This window comes from Camelus dromedarius, chromosome 14, assembly GCF_036321535.1.
Source record: "Camelus dromedarius isolate mCamDro1 chromosome 14, mCamDro1.pat, whole genome shotgun sequence".
In the NCBI taxonomy this organism is placed as follows: Eukaryota; Metazoa; Chordata; class Mammalia; order Artiodactyla; family Camelidae; genus Camelus; species Camelus dromedarius.
Genome location: NC_087449.1, coordinates 41,840,987 through 41,853,718, shown reverse-complemented (window position 1 = coordinate 41,853,718; position 12,732 = coordinate 41,840,987). Strand labels below are relative to the sequence as shown.

The window sequence follows — 12,732 nt, the reverse complement described above, 5'->3', positions numbered from 1 at the left end:
CAAGAAAGCTGATTCCTTAACCAAGAGTGGGGAATGATGAGAACTAAGCTGTTCCACCTTATAACTCACAAAAGGGCCAAGAATGGGCAGGTGTCCCTGCAGGTGGGTGTGAAGGTAGATTTAACAAAAGAAGAATTGGTTGAAGTCTGTTAAGAAATAGAATTTCCATGTCATAATATGACTCTTTCACTGAAAACAAAATAAATAGAAATGCAGGAACTCAGATAGATAAGAAGAGTAATGAAAATAAGTGAAAACATATGCCTGAAAAGACATTTATTAGAATGTTCATAGCAGCTTAGTCGTAATAGCCCAAAACTAGAACCAACCCAAATAACCATTAACAAGAGAACAGATATACAAATTGTGGTATTTATTGGAATACCACTTGGCAGTGAAAAAGAACGAGCTATTGATAGGATGCTTCTCAAGAACATTATTTTGAATGAAAGAAACCAGATACAAAATAGCATGATTCCATTTATATATTAAATTCAGGGAAAGGAAAATGTAATCTGTGGTAACAGAAATCAGAATAAAGGTGAGAGTGAAGACTGACTGTAAGGAGGCATGAGGTAACTTCCAAGGGTGGTGAAATGATCCTTATCTTCACTGGGGTTGTGGTTACCTGGGTGCTTACATTGATTAAAACTCATCAAATTGTATATTTAGATATGTAGATTTCACTGTATGTAAATTCTACTTAATCAAAACACAAAAAGTAAAAAAAAAACCAAAACAGTCCAGTGATTAAAAAAAAAGAAATTCTACATGGATTACAGGGAGAAATATAAAAGGCAAAGGGTAAGACCTTTAACAGACTCTAGCAGCTTAAAAATATGGACCCCCAAACATCCCTTCCACTGATCTCTGTGATTGATCCTTGACCAATAAACTACAGTGGAAATGACACTGCCAGTTTCTGGGACTAAGGCTTAAGAAACTGGCAGTTTCTACTTCTTTCTTGCCATGTGTGAAGCCACACTGTGGCAAGGTCTATGTGGAGAGAAACCATCAGCCAGAACTAACTTGTCAGCCCTGTGGTGGAAGTGGATCCTCCAGTCCTGATCGAGCCACCACAGCTGACAGTACACAGAAGAGAAACCAGCTGTTGCCACCCACACTGCCTGTGCTGATGTTTCAAGCCATGAAGTTTTGCAGTGGTTTGTTACGTAACAAAAGACTAACAAACTGTGGTACCAGGAATAGGATGCTGTCGTAACAGAAGCCCAACACACACGGTGCTGACTTCGGGACTGGGAAGCAGAAAGAAGCATAAAAAGCCACAAAGAGAGTGTAAGTGAAGCAGAAAGGGCCTTGAATAGAAGCCTGTAAACGCTTGGGGTCTGAAGGATTCTTTTCACTTTGTACCATCTCTGTCCCTTAGTCCGAGCTGGCAAGACTTCCACCAGAATGATTCTCTTAGAAACTCGACCTGGGTTGGGTTATGAATACTACTGAGATTTACTTCATTAGCCAAAAGCCACAATCACAAATTTCTTCTCTTCTTTGGGCTTCCTGTATGGCTGCTGAGACAATGCCCTTAAGATTCTTAAAAATCCTATTATTTAAGGGAGAGAATCTGTGAACTTGCCTTTAAGATTCTTAGAGGGCCTTTTGGTCTGAAAGAGTCTATGACGCATAGTCTTAAATCACTCTGACATCTTAACAAAAGGATTTATTGTTTTAGATTTGACCCATTCTTAGTTTAGAACTGTTTGCCTTCTGGAGAGACTGGAAACGATAAGCATTTCTGGACTTTTGTATTTTTTACATTTTTTAAAGCTCATCTCTCTCATCTTACATTTTTACCATAGGCAGTGAGAAGTCAGGTGATACTCCATTACTTAGTCTAGAAATCTCTCCATATTTCACTAAATTCATCAGGTACATTTCCTAGTTCCATGTTACTGCAGGTGACAGTGTTATCAAACTTTCCACCACTACCTAGCAGGTATCCCCTGTCTTCCATCTTCCAATAAAATTTTCCTCACTTTCCTTTAAGTCCTCACTGACAGCCCCCTCAAGATTTTTTAGGCCTCCAGTCTCAAGTTTCTAAGAGAATCATTCGGGCAGAAGGATTTCCAGTTGGGACTAAAAGGAATAGAGATGGTACAACATGAAAAGAATTCTTTGGACTCCCACCTTTTATAGTCAGGAAGAAGACTGAGAAGGCAACTCAGTTTTCTCATGGAAAAGGAAGGATGATTCAGAGGACAAAACCAAAGAGCCATGGAATCAACTACCAGAAAGTGGCATTGGGTCTAATTAAGGAACTGGCAACGTACACACAGAGAGATTTCAGAATTTCTATAAACCAAAGACTGCTATGTGCCTCCAGTTCTTTTCCCCTTTGAACGAGTGTATCTGTAAGTTATCCTACGCCTGTCCCACCTCTGTATGATGGGTATGCGCGGAGCAGACGACTTGCTTCTTTAGGACACAGGTCTTCAGTTTAAGAAGAACTACTCTCAAGGAGCTATACCTGAGAAACTGCACATGACAGGTCTCATTTGCACCTGGATCTAATTTACATGATGAGATCCTAGATCTGGTACCTGATGTTGAAAAGGGATGAGACCTTTAATGGGGAATCTTGCAAGGGGAAGAATAAATTTTCCAAGTGGGAAGAATGTAAATAATTTATGTCCAGAGAGTGGACTGAGGTGGTTTTAAAATGTGGTCCGTAATTCTTTGACTCTCTTCCCATCAAGAGGTGGGGTCTAAACCTCCTTTTCTTAAATCTGGGTTCTGTGACTGCTCGATCAATAGAATATGGTGGGAATGATGCTATGTTAATTTTTGGGCTCAAGCCTTAAGAAAATGGTAGCCTCTACTTTCTGTCTCTTGGGACACTTGCTCTTAGAACCCAGTCACCCTGGTATGAGGAAGCTCAGGCTACCCTTTGGAGAGGCCCACGTAGAGAATAACCAACAGCTAGCACCAATTTTGTTGGCCATGTAAATGAACCATCTTGGAATTGGATCCTCCAGCCTTAGTTGAGCCACCTCAACTGATGCCATGTGGAAGGGAAATGAGCTGCCTCTGCTTTAATTTTAATATAGTTGAATATACTGATATTATCTTTTCTAGGAATACATACAGTTATACACTTTTCCTTTTACAGTTTATGCTTATTGTCTTATTTTAAAAATCCTTCCCAATCTTAAGGTCATAAAAATATTTTTGTATACTGTCATGTTTTGGTTTTCTACAGCATACATGAAATCAGAATTAGAAGCTGTAAAAGAAATTGAGAGAAGGGTAGCCAACATAATATTGAAGGAGAAGAACAAAGTTGGAGGACTGACACTACCCAACTTCAAGAGAATGTGGTATTGATGAAAGAATAGAGAAATCAATGGTACAGAGAAGAGATCCCAGAAATAGTCCCACACAAATATAGCCAACTGATCTTTGACAAAGGAACAAGGCTATACAATGGAGCAAAGGTAGTCTTTTCAACAAAGGTAATGAAACAACTGGACAGCCCCATGCAAAAACTGGAATCCAGACATAGACTTTATACTCTTCACAAAAATTAACTCAAAATAGATCTCAGACCTAAATGTAAAATTTGAAACTATAAAACTCCTAGAAGATAACACAGGAGAAAACCAAGATGACCTTGGATGTGCCAGTGACTTCAGATATAACACCAAAGGCACAATCCATGAAAGAAATAACTGACAACCTGGACTCATTAAAATGAAAACCTTCTGCTCTGTGAAAGACAATGTCAAGAAAATGAGAAGGCAAGCTAAGGGTGGGAGAAAAATATTTGCAAAAGACATATTTGATAAAGACTGTTATCTAAAACACACAAAGAATTCTTAACATTCAACAATAAGAAAACAAACAACTGATTAAAAAATGGGCCAAAGTTGTTAACAGACACCTCACCAAAGAAGATACACCAATGGCATATAAGCATATGAAAAGATGCTCTACTCTACATGTCATCAGAGATATTTAAACTAAAACAACAATCAAATACCACTATACACTTATTAAAATGGCCAAAATCCAGAACACTGACACCACCAAATGCTGGTGAGGATGAGGAGCAACAAATGAACTTTCACTCATTGCTGGCTGGAATGATGCAACATGGTACAGCCACTTTGACAGTGACAATTTCTTATAGAACCAAACATACTCTTACCATATGATCCAGCAATCTCATTCCTTGGTATTTACCCAAAGGAACTGAAAACTTATGTCCACACTTAAACCTGCACATGAATGTTTATAGCAGCTTACTTCTAACTGCCAAAACATGGAAACAACCAAGACATCCTTCAGTACGTGAATGGATAAATCAACTCTGGGTACAGACAGACAATGGTATATTATTTAGCACTAGAAAAAAAAGTGAGCTATCAAGCCATGAAAAGACACAGAAGAAATTTAAATGTATATTACTAAGTGAAAAGGCCAATCTGAAAAGGCTACATACTGAATGATTTCAACTATATGACATTCTGGAAAAGGTAAAATTACTGAGACAGTAAAAAGGTCAGAGGTTGCCAGGGATTAGTAGGGAGGGAAGAATGAATAGGCAGAGCTTAGAGGATTTTTGAGGATTTTTAGGGCAGTTAAATTATTCTATACAATCCTATTATGCTGGGTACATGTCATACATATTTGTCAAAATCCATAGACTGTACAACACCAAGAGAGAACTCTAATGTAAACTATGGACTATAGGTGATAAGGGTGTTTCAATGTAAGTTCATCAGTTGAAACAAATGTACTACTCTGGTGGAGGATGTTTATAATGGAGAAAGCCAAGCATGTGTCGGGGCAGAGAAAATATGGGAAACTTCTGCACCTTCTGCTCAATTCTACTGTGAACCTAAAAAAATAGCCTAGTAAAAAATTCAGAAAATAAAAAAGAACTCTTCAGAGTAGATACAAATATCTAAGAGTGGGGAAGTAGAGCATAAGCATTTCCTAAATGTATGTAAAATCCTTTTACGCAGAGCATTTTGAGGACTAATTTTTTTGCCAAACACCCTTTGGAAAATGCCACTAGAGTAATAAATAATGATACTTTTAAAAGCAAAATGCCAGGAACAAGAAACTCAATACAAAGTTTATAAGATATAATTGAAGAAAGTTGATCAAAAAGACAAAGAGAATAGGAATAAGAATAAAGAGGGTCAAGAACATAGAGGACAACTTCAGGAAGTTCAACATCTGAATAGCATACATGCCAGAAAGAGTGCATAGAGAAAAATGGGAGAAAAATCACTGATGAAAGACCTTAAGAAAGTTTCAAGAGACTAAATAATGAATGGACAAACTATGTGTCCACATAGTAGGTAAAAATATATCATAGGTGAAATTTCAGAATACTGAGGATGAAGAGAAGCTTCAGAGAGAATAAAGAGGTTTCACAAAACCAAAGATAAAATCTAAGAAAGATTATATGGGAAAATAAAGACATGGAGAGGAGCAAACTGGGGATAACACAAGAGCGAGGTGAAGAGGATGTCAAGGAACTCAGAAGGCTCCAGGGGATTTCTTTTAGAATTTGGAATGGATAGAATATATAATGTGCTTGAACACAGAGAAAGATGTATATAGCAGTAAGAGAGTTTGAGGCTGAATTAATAAGTACATAGCAAAATAAACACATTAACAAAGAAGTCAAGATTCAGTTTAAAACAAAATGTTGTTTAACAAAGGAAAAGTAATCATAGTACAACTACATGGCTCAACTGAGAACAGCATGTAACAAGTTATAATAACAAATTACTAAATATCGATCTAATAAAAATTATAATATCACAGTACTAGGATACAGAAGTATGTGTGGGTGGGGAGGGGAGCAAGGAAATCAAGAAGAATTAAATTGTCATCATCTAAAGTGTATCATCAGTTGAAAAATGCCTAAAACTAAAATTAAAAAAAGCAATATAAGCCTCCCATTTACATATATGGAGGTAAATAAGAGAATGAGGTAAATTAAAAGTGATTGCCTTTGGTGAGAAGTAAATGACAGGGGGATAGAGGGTCTCTTTGTTTTGTTTTTATAATAATTCTTGTAGGCCTGTTGTTCCTTTAAACTATGAGCGTGTATATAACGCTGATAAAATTACTTTTTTAAAAAAATGGAGGTACTGGAGATTGAATCCAGGACCTCGTACATAACAAGCATGTGCTCTACCACTGAGCTATTACCACCCTCCCCTCCTCCAAATGACTCTTAAGAAGTGTTGTGCAGTTAAAAAAATGAAAGGTAAGTAATAAAGGATATAGTGTAGCACACAACATTTGATCTGTGATAGTTTTTAATTGTTAACATTTGAAGTGACTATAAAGGTAACTTGGATGAATCTCCTCATTGTATATGTGTGGAAACTGAGATTCAAAAAGGGAAGTGACATCAAGGCCACACAGAAAGAGTGGAGTCCCCTCAGGGGATGGTGAAACAGTGATCAGTCAAGACTGCTATAGCGTGATCAAGAGCAGGAAACAGGGATACAAACGCAAGTTGCCCCTCTTCCTGGGCTTTGAGATTCAGACCAAAGGAGGGACTACCAGCTCAGTGACTGCCAGAAGAGATGATCTACATCATTTAAAATGAATAATGAGGCACAGTCATGAAGCTCCCAGTGCTGTGGATCTTCTAGGTCTTTGTTGAAAAGGCACCCAGGCACTTAAGTGATATCTAGAATGATGTGGAGTAAACTAAGCAGGCTTACTAGGGGTATGCTAAGAGCTTGGAAAATATAATCAGTATCTTCACCAAGGTGTCCGTCTATCTTTACTTCCTCATCCATGGAGCTTAACGGGCAAAACTTCTAAGCTTTGTTCATTAATTTGATGATACTTTTGGACTAAGCAAACCCAGTAACTGGCCGGGGCTAGATGCATAAGATACATTTTAAGAAATCAATTGATAGTACCCTGACAAGAGCTGGACATAAATGCCACAGGCAGGCTTTGTTGTTTTCCAAAGGTTATTTGGAGTGGAAAGTATGACTGGCCTTGCCTTCAAGTGCTAACATTCTAGGATTTGGGCGGAGACGTATTCAACTCCCTCTAAGAAAAAGACTACCCTAACTTCCAAGGGGATCATTTCAACTGCTTTGACTTCCCTAAGGAAGATGGATTTATCTACAGAGTAACAAAAGTAAGGTTTCACACATGTATCTTACTTTACACATACAAAATGAGTACTTTTTAATTACCTCATTGTATAACTAAAACCCCATTGGTATATCTATTCTAAAGGGGTAGCTCTTTTACAGTTACCTTCATATACAGTTTATGAAATTGGAACAGATATGCACAGCCCCGGTTGACTACCCCCACCCACTTCAGCTACCAGCTTTTGCTTTGAATCAAACATGCATGGATTAGTCTCCAAAATCAAATTCACTTTCATAGTACCAAGGTTTGCCACCATCAATGATGTTAAAAATAAATCAGAGCAGTGTCATACATATTTGCGTGACGGCAGAATTATTAGAATGCTGGAAGGGTTCTGGAAGGGATCACTAAGCAGGGAGGGCTCCAAACTGGAAAGGATGGGTATTATTACAAAGTGGGCTAGGGAGCTCCTGATGCTGGCCTCATACCCACCCACCCCCATTCCCCGGCTCCCTAACTCTAAGTTCACAGAACATCTACCTAAATTTCTTTGATTGTTTTGACAGAAGGAAGGTTTCTCTGAAGTTATTTCAAATGTCAAAGACAAAAAATTTTTTAAAGGTTCTATTTAGATTTATAAATGGATAGAGGGCTAACTACTGGTACAGAATAAGAGAAAGTATAGACACTGGGGCCTGGAGCTTGTTGCAGCTAATACTGTGATCTGCTCTTACCTGTGGGGGCCTGCATGGCTGAGCTGGGGATGGTGGCAGCATCTTGGGGTACAGTGCTGGTATCCGGTTCAGGGGTGCTGGTTGTTGGTGAGGTGGGTGGTGGGTTCAGCAAAGTCCGAGGTTTCCTCTGTCAAAATGGATGGGGAAAAGTTTGCTACCCACGATAGGTAACTTGTCTTCTCATTCCTCTATTCCTAGCACTTAATTCACCCATGAAAGTGAAATATATTTGTGGATGGGTCTGTGTTTTATCATTTTTTCCCCAACACAGCATCTTGCCTGTAGCTGCAAATATATTAGATGCTTAGTAAATATTTTCCGAATCTATGTATAAGATTCTGGGCTCTGATAATCAGAGCTTAATTCACTCTCTTTTATACTGCACTCAATTGACAACATTGTAAACTGACTATAACTCAATAAAAAATGTTAAAAAAAATCTATACTGCACTCAATATTATCATCTGAAGTTCAGGTTCTTCATTAGCTGGGTAGAAAAAAAAGGAAAAAAACCCGCTATGGCTTAAGTCTTCTTTGATGTTACTTTGTTTCTCTCTGTTGAAAATGGAAACATCCCTTCCCCTAACTCCACAATTTTCCTCGCCTACCTCCTCAGCTCATTACCTACCATTTCTTATCTTAAACCGTATACTCCGGCAATCTGTAACTACAGTACTTCTCTAAAAACCTGGTTTTACATGGTCTCTGCCTTTATAGAGTATTCTTTCTGCCAGGAATACTCCTTTTTTTTCTTTACCTTATAAATACCTGTTTATCCAGGAAGCTTTTCTAGATTTCCTCTAGTTACTGTCTCTTTTGTGCTATTTCTGTACTTTGTATTGTTGCATTTGTTACAATGTATTGTCATTATATATTTACATACTGGTGTCCTCCATGAGCCTGGCGCTTCTTGAAGGTCTGATTTGGAGTACAATTCCTACTTGGCATATGTTAAGCGTCAATAAATGTCTTTCAATGAAGCATACAGTATAGAATACCAATAATGGGGAAAGTAATAAAAATGATTTGAGAAAAATCTAGTATCTCCTTTATGTTGTTCAGTGTGTCTCTGGGGGAGAAAGACCTCAGCAGGTTTTCTCCCAAGAAACAGTTTTTTAAATGCAAGGAAAACATAACCATTACTGAAATCCAAAAATCTCTTTTTATTAAATGTCACATGTAGTCCACTCTGGGTGCTGTATAAACCTGACTGCCTTCTAAGAGTGTATCTAAAGAGATGGTAACAATGACAGCAGGCATATATAAGTCAGGTTTGCCTGTGAAAGCAGTCATGCAAACTCTTATGGAACATTCAAAGCACACAGAGGACATGGACATTTCATCGTATTTTTTTTGATATTGCCACAAGTAAACATTCAAATAGGCAATGTGTCAGGGAAGAAAGGAAATACCAGTTCAACTTCACTGAATTGGTGGTAGGATTTCATGGGGTCCCTGAAGGAACAAACCCAGTGAGTTAGATGCCTAAATACTGCAGAAAAAAGTAGAAAGATGGAAAGCATTATTACTACTTGAGGTAAGTGCATTTACATGTATTATATCTATTCATATTATCTCAGCTCCATTTTACTGGTGAGAAAACTGGGACTCATAGCCTTACTCAAAGCTTTCCCGAAGTCAGACAGGTGGTAACACCTGGATATGAGATATAAATCTAAGTTTGTTTGGCTTCAAAACCTATGCTCTTGTCACAAGACGCTTTGCTTCAAAAATGAATATAAGGGTCATGGGTTAAATAGAGGCATATGCCCTTACAGAAATACAGAAAAGGACAGGAAGAGGAATTAGGGAGTCAAATGCCAGGCCATAAAATACAGTAGTAGATGAACATTATTGCTTTCAAGAGGGTTGGCAAGAAAGAGGACTTTGGCTACCGTGTTTAGGGTTTCCTGAAAAAGCAGAGCAGAGGCAAAATCATAGTTCTTAGGTTTTGAAGTATCTTAAAGGCTACTTAATCCAACTATCCATCCAATACTTTACTTCCCTCTCCTTAAAAACATCACTCCCAATAGTCATCTGGTACCTGATGAAATATCTCTAGTGATGGGAGATCACCACCTCTATTTTGAAATAGATTTAACTGTTTCTTTAATGTTGAGACAAAGTCTGTCTATTTGAGTTTCTGGTCCTATCTTTGGAACCTCACAGACAAGTTTTCTCCCCCTTTAATATGACTGTCAAGATGTCTTCACATTATCGAAAGCATGGTTTCCCTGGCCTTAGAATCTTTAGGGCTTTCAGCCTCTCCTCCACAACATGAGAATGAGAAGAGAGTAATGGAGGCAAAAATGCATCAGGATCTAGGTTAGGGGTTAGTGGAAATAGATCAGGAGAATTACGTGTTACACAGAAAGATTAGGATGTGACATCAAGAATTCAAAACCAATAAATAAGAGATAATCTCAATCAGAACACCATCAGCCAAGTCATCCATCCATTCATCCATCTTGCATATAACTGAACATTTCCCAAATGACTGAGATACAGGGCATTGCAGGAGAAAAAGAGAAGAAAAAGATTAAGTTCCTAATCTTGAGGAGCTTATATTCTAGAAGGACTGAGGTCAGCTGGAGCTTATCAACAAAACCAAACCAACCAACCAACAAAATCTGAAATTGAAATTGAAATGGAATGCCTAAGGAGAAATAGGTATCATTTCCACATTGGAACTCAGGTAGTCTAGTTTGGGAGGGAGTTTTAGAGAAATCCCCTGAGTTAGGAAGTGAGTGGAGAAGGTGATGCCAAAGGAAGCCCAAGAGAAGTAGCTGAGGAATCTTCCTATCAGTGGCTTCCCTAGGGAGGACATGCATGAAGAACTGGACACAACTAAAAGGTGGTACTTTCAGTAACAGTGCTTAGTGAAGCTCAACCCAGCAGTCTTCTACACTAGGGGTAAGTGTTACCTCCCTCAGGAAACGTGGTAGGGCAGCAGTAACCTTAGGACTAGAAGATCTGGAGACTCATCTCTGTAGTCTTTGCCATTTATTAGCTATGTGACCTTAGGGCTCTCACATCCTTAAGTCTCAATTTACTTGACCACTAAATAGCATTAACACTACTCATCTCCTAGGGTTTCGTGAATGAAGATCATGTGATATGTAATGGTGTCAGGTATACAGCCTGATATTCAGCAAATATTCAATAATTTTCTTTCATCCTTTCTTTCTAAGAAGGTACAGGGACAGAAAAAGAAATACATTTACAGAGTCAGATTTCTCTTTTTGTTCACATACTTGGGCATCCACTCTGGGCAGGTTAAAAATTAGGAGCAGGGTCTTCCATCTATGGAAGACATTAGACCAGAATTCCCATGAATGTTAACTTTCAAAGTCAAAATTTGTTTCTTATCCACACCATCTTATCTCTAATGTTACCAACCCCCACGTAAGTAGCTAAAGTAGGGATGACAATCTAGGAGATTCTTCTAAAAGCATACACAATGTGGAGGATAGGGCTAGACACGCTCCTTTCTAAGATGGATGGATATGGATGTTACCCTTTTATAACCCTTTATCCCTTGCTGGGAAATCCACATTTTTACCTACCTTACTGCCAGGTTTGGGACCCCTCTTCTTTGGGAATTTCAAAGGTTCAGCTGACTTGGATGGGGTAGAGACGGGATGGGGAATTAGGGGCTTGGATGTCCGGCCCCGCTTCTTTCCTGGTTTACGTCCCCTCTGCCCTGGTTGATGCTCCAAGACAGTTTTGGTGTTGCTGTGGATGCTGGGCTTCTCAGGGTTCACATCAGATGCAGGATAGGGAGTCTTTGGAATCACAACTGCAAGAAAAAGACTCATTCTATCACCTTCTCCTCCCACCTGCATTCCCATCACAGCCAGAAGGCAGAAAAAAAAAAAAAAAAGACTTCCTACTTGTGCTCGGGTAGTTTTATCCCAAGAAGCTAATTTCTTGGCATCTGACCTAAATGTTAGAAAATCTCAGAGGAGAACTGAATTTAGATTGGATAGAATTGGATGTTTTAATTATTTTGGCAGATTCAGAAAAAATATCAAAATTTTCTCCCCAAGGCTTCTAGTTAAAAGTATATAAACAGAATTACAGGCTCAGAGATGGAATGGCTCTTAGAAGCCCATAATCCTCTCCTGCTAAGAATGAAGATCTGAGGCTCGGAACAGGAAATGATGCCTTCCCTAGGTTATGCAGTGAGTTGGGATAAAGACTTACATTTGAAACTGGGCCCTGACAACCAAGTCAGGGATTTCCTACAACGATCTACCCAGAGTTTTAGTGTAATTATTGCAGTGAGGAATAGTGAAACACATGGAAATATACATCTGATAGCATCCTTCCTTACCTTAAAAACCTTTGCTCCATATTACTTTAAGGTAAAGCCCAAATTCTTTATTCTGATATCCAAAGACTTTTGTGACTTTGTCCCTGCCTTGCTCTCCAGTTATGTCTGATGTCATTTCCTGTCACTCACCCCCATGTTCTAGCTCCACTGTTTTCTGAGCACCAATTTGTTCATATACATTGACTACTCCATTCTTCCTGGTCAGACATACATCAATACTCAGTTTTCAACACTCAGCTCCATGGCTACCTACTTACTGAGCACTTGTCTGACTATGCCCCAACTAAGTCAGTATTCCACCCATGCCAAAGCACTCTGTAGACATCTATGTTAGAGTACTTTCAATTTTACTCCATTCATTCATCTTAAGCTGAGACCTCTTCAAGGTAAGGGATATCTAATTCATTCCACAAGGTTCCTGAGCACTTACTACAGGTTATGCACTATTCTAAGCCCTGGGGTAGAACAGTGAACAAAACAGGCATAGTTTCCATGCTCATGGAGCTTGCCTCCTAGTTGGGGAGACAAAAAATAGGCAAATAATTATACCATATAATG

At 38.7% G+C, this 12,732-nt stretch overlaps 1 protein-coding gene across 7 annotated transcripts in view; it reads right to left on the bottom strand.

Moving 5' to 3' along the window:
• SCMH1 (Scm polycomb group protein homolog 1) overlaps positions 1-12,732 on the bottom strand; it is a 149,025-nt gene that overhangs the window by 26,515 nt on the left and 109,778 nt on the right. For all 7 annotated transcript variants that reach the window (XM_064493691.1, XM_064493686.1, XM_064493689.1 and 4 more), the window contains 2 exons: positions 11,405-11,637; positions 7,839-7,965 (listed from right to left, as the gene is read on the bottom strand). In XM_064493691.1, the coding sequence (XP_064349761.1) occupies positions 7,839-7,965; positions 11,405-11,637 (360 nt within the window). The remainder of the gene's footprint in view (positions 1-7,838; positions 7,966-11,404; positions 11,638-12,732) is intronic.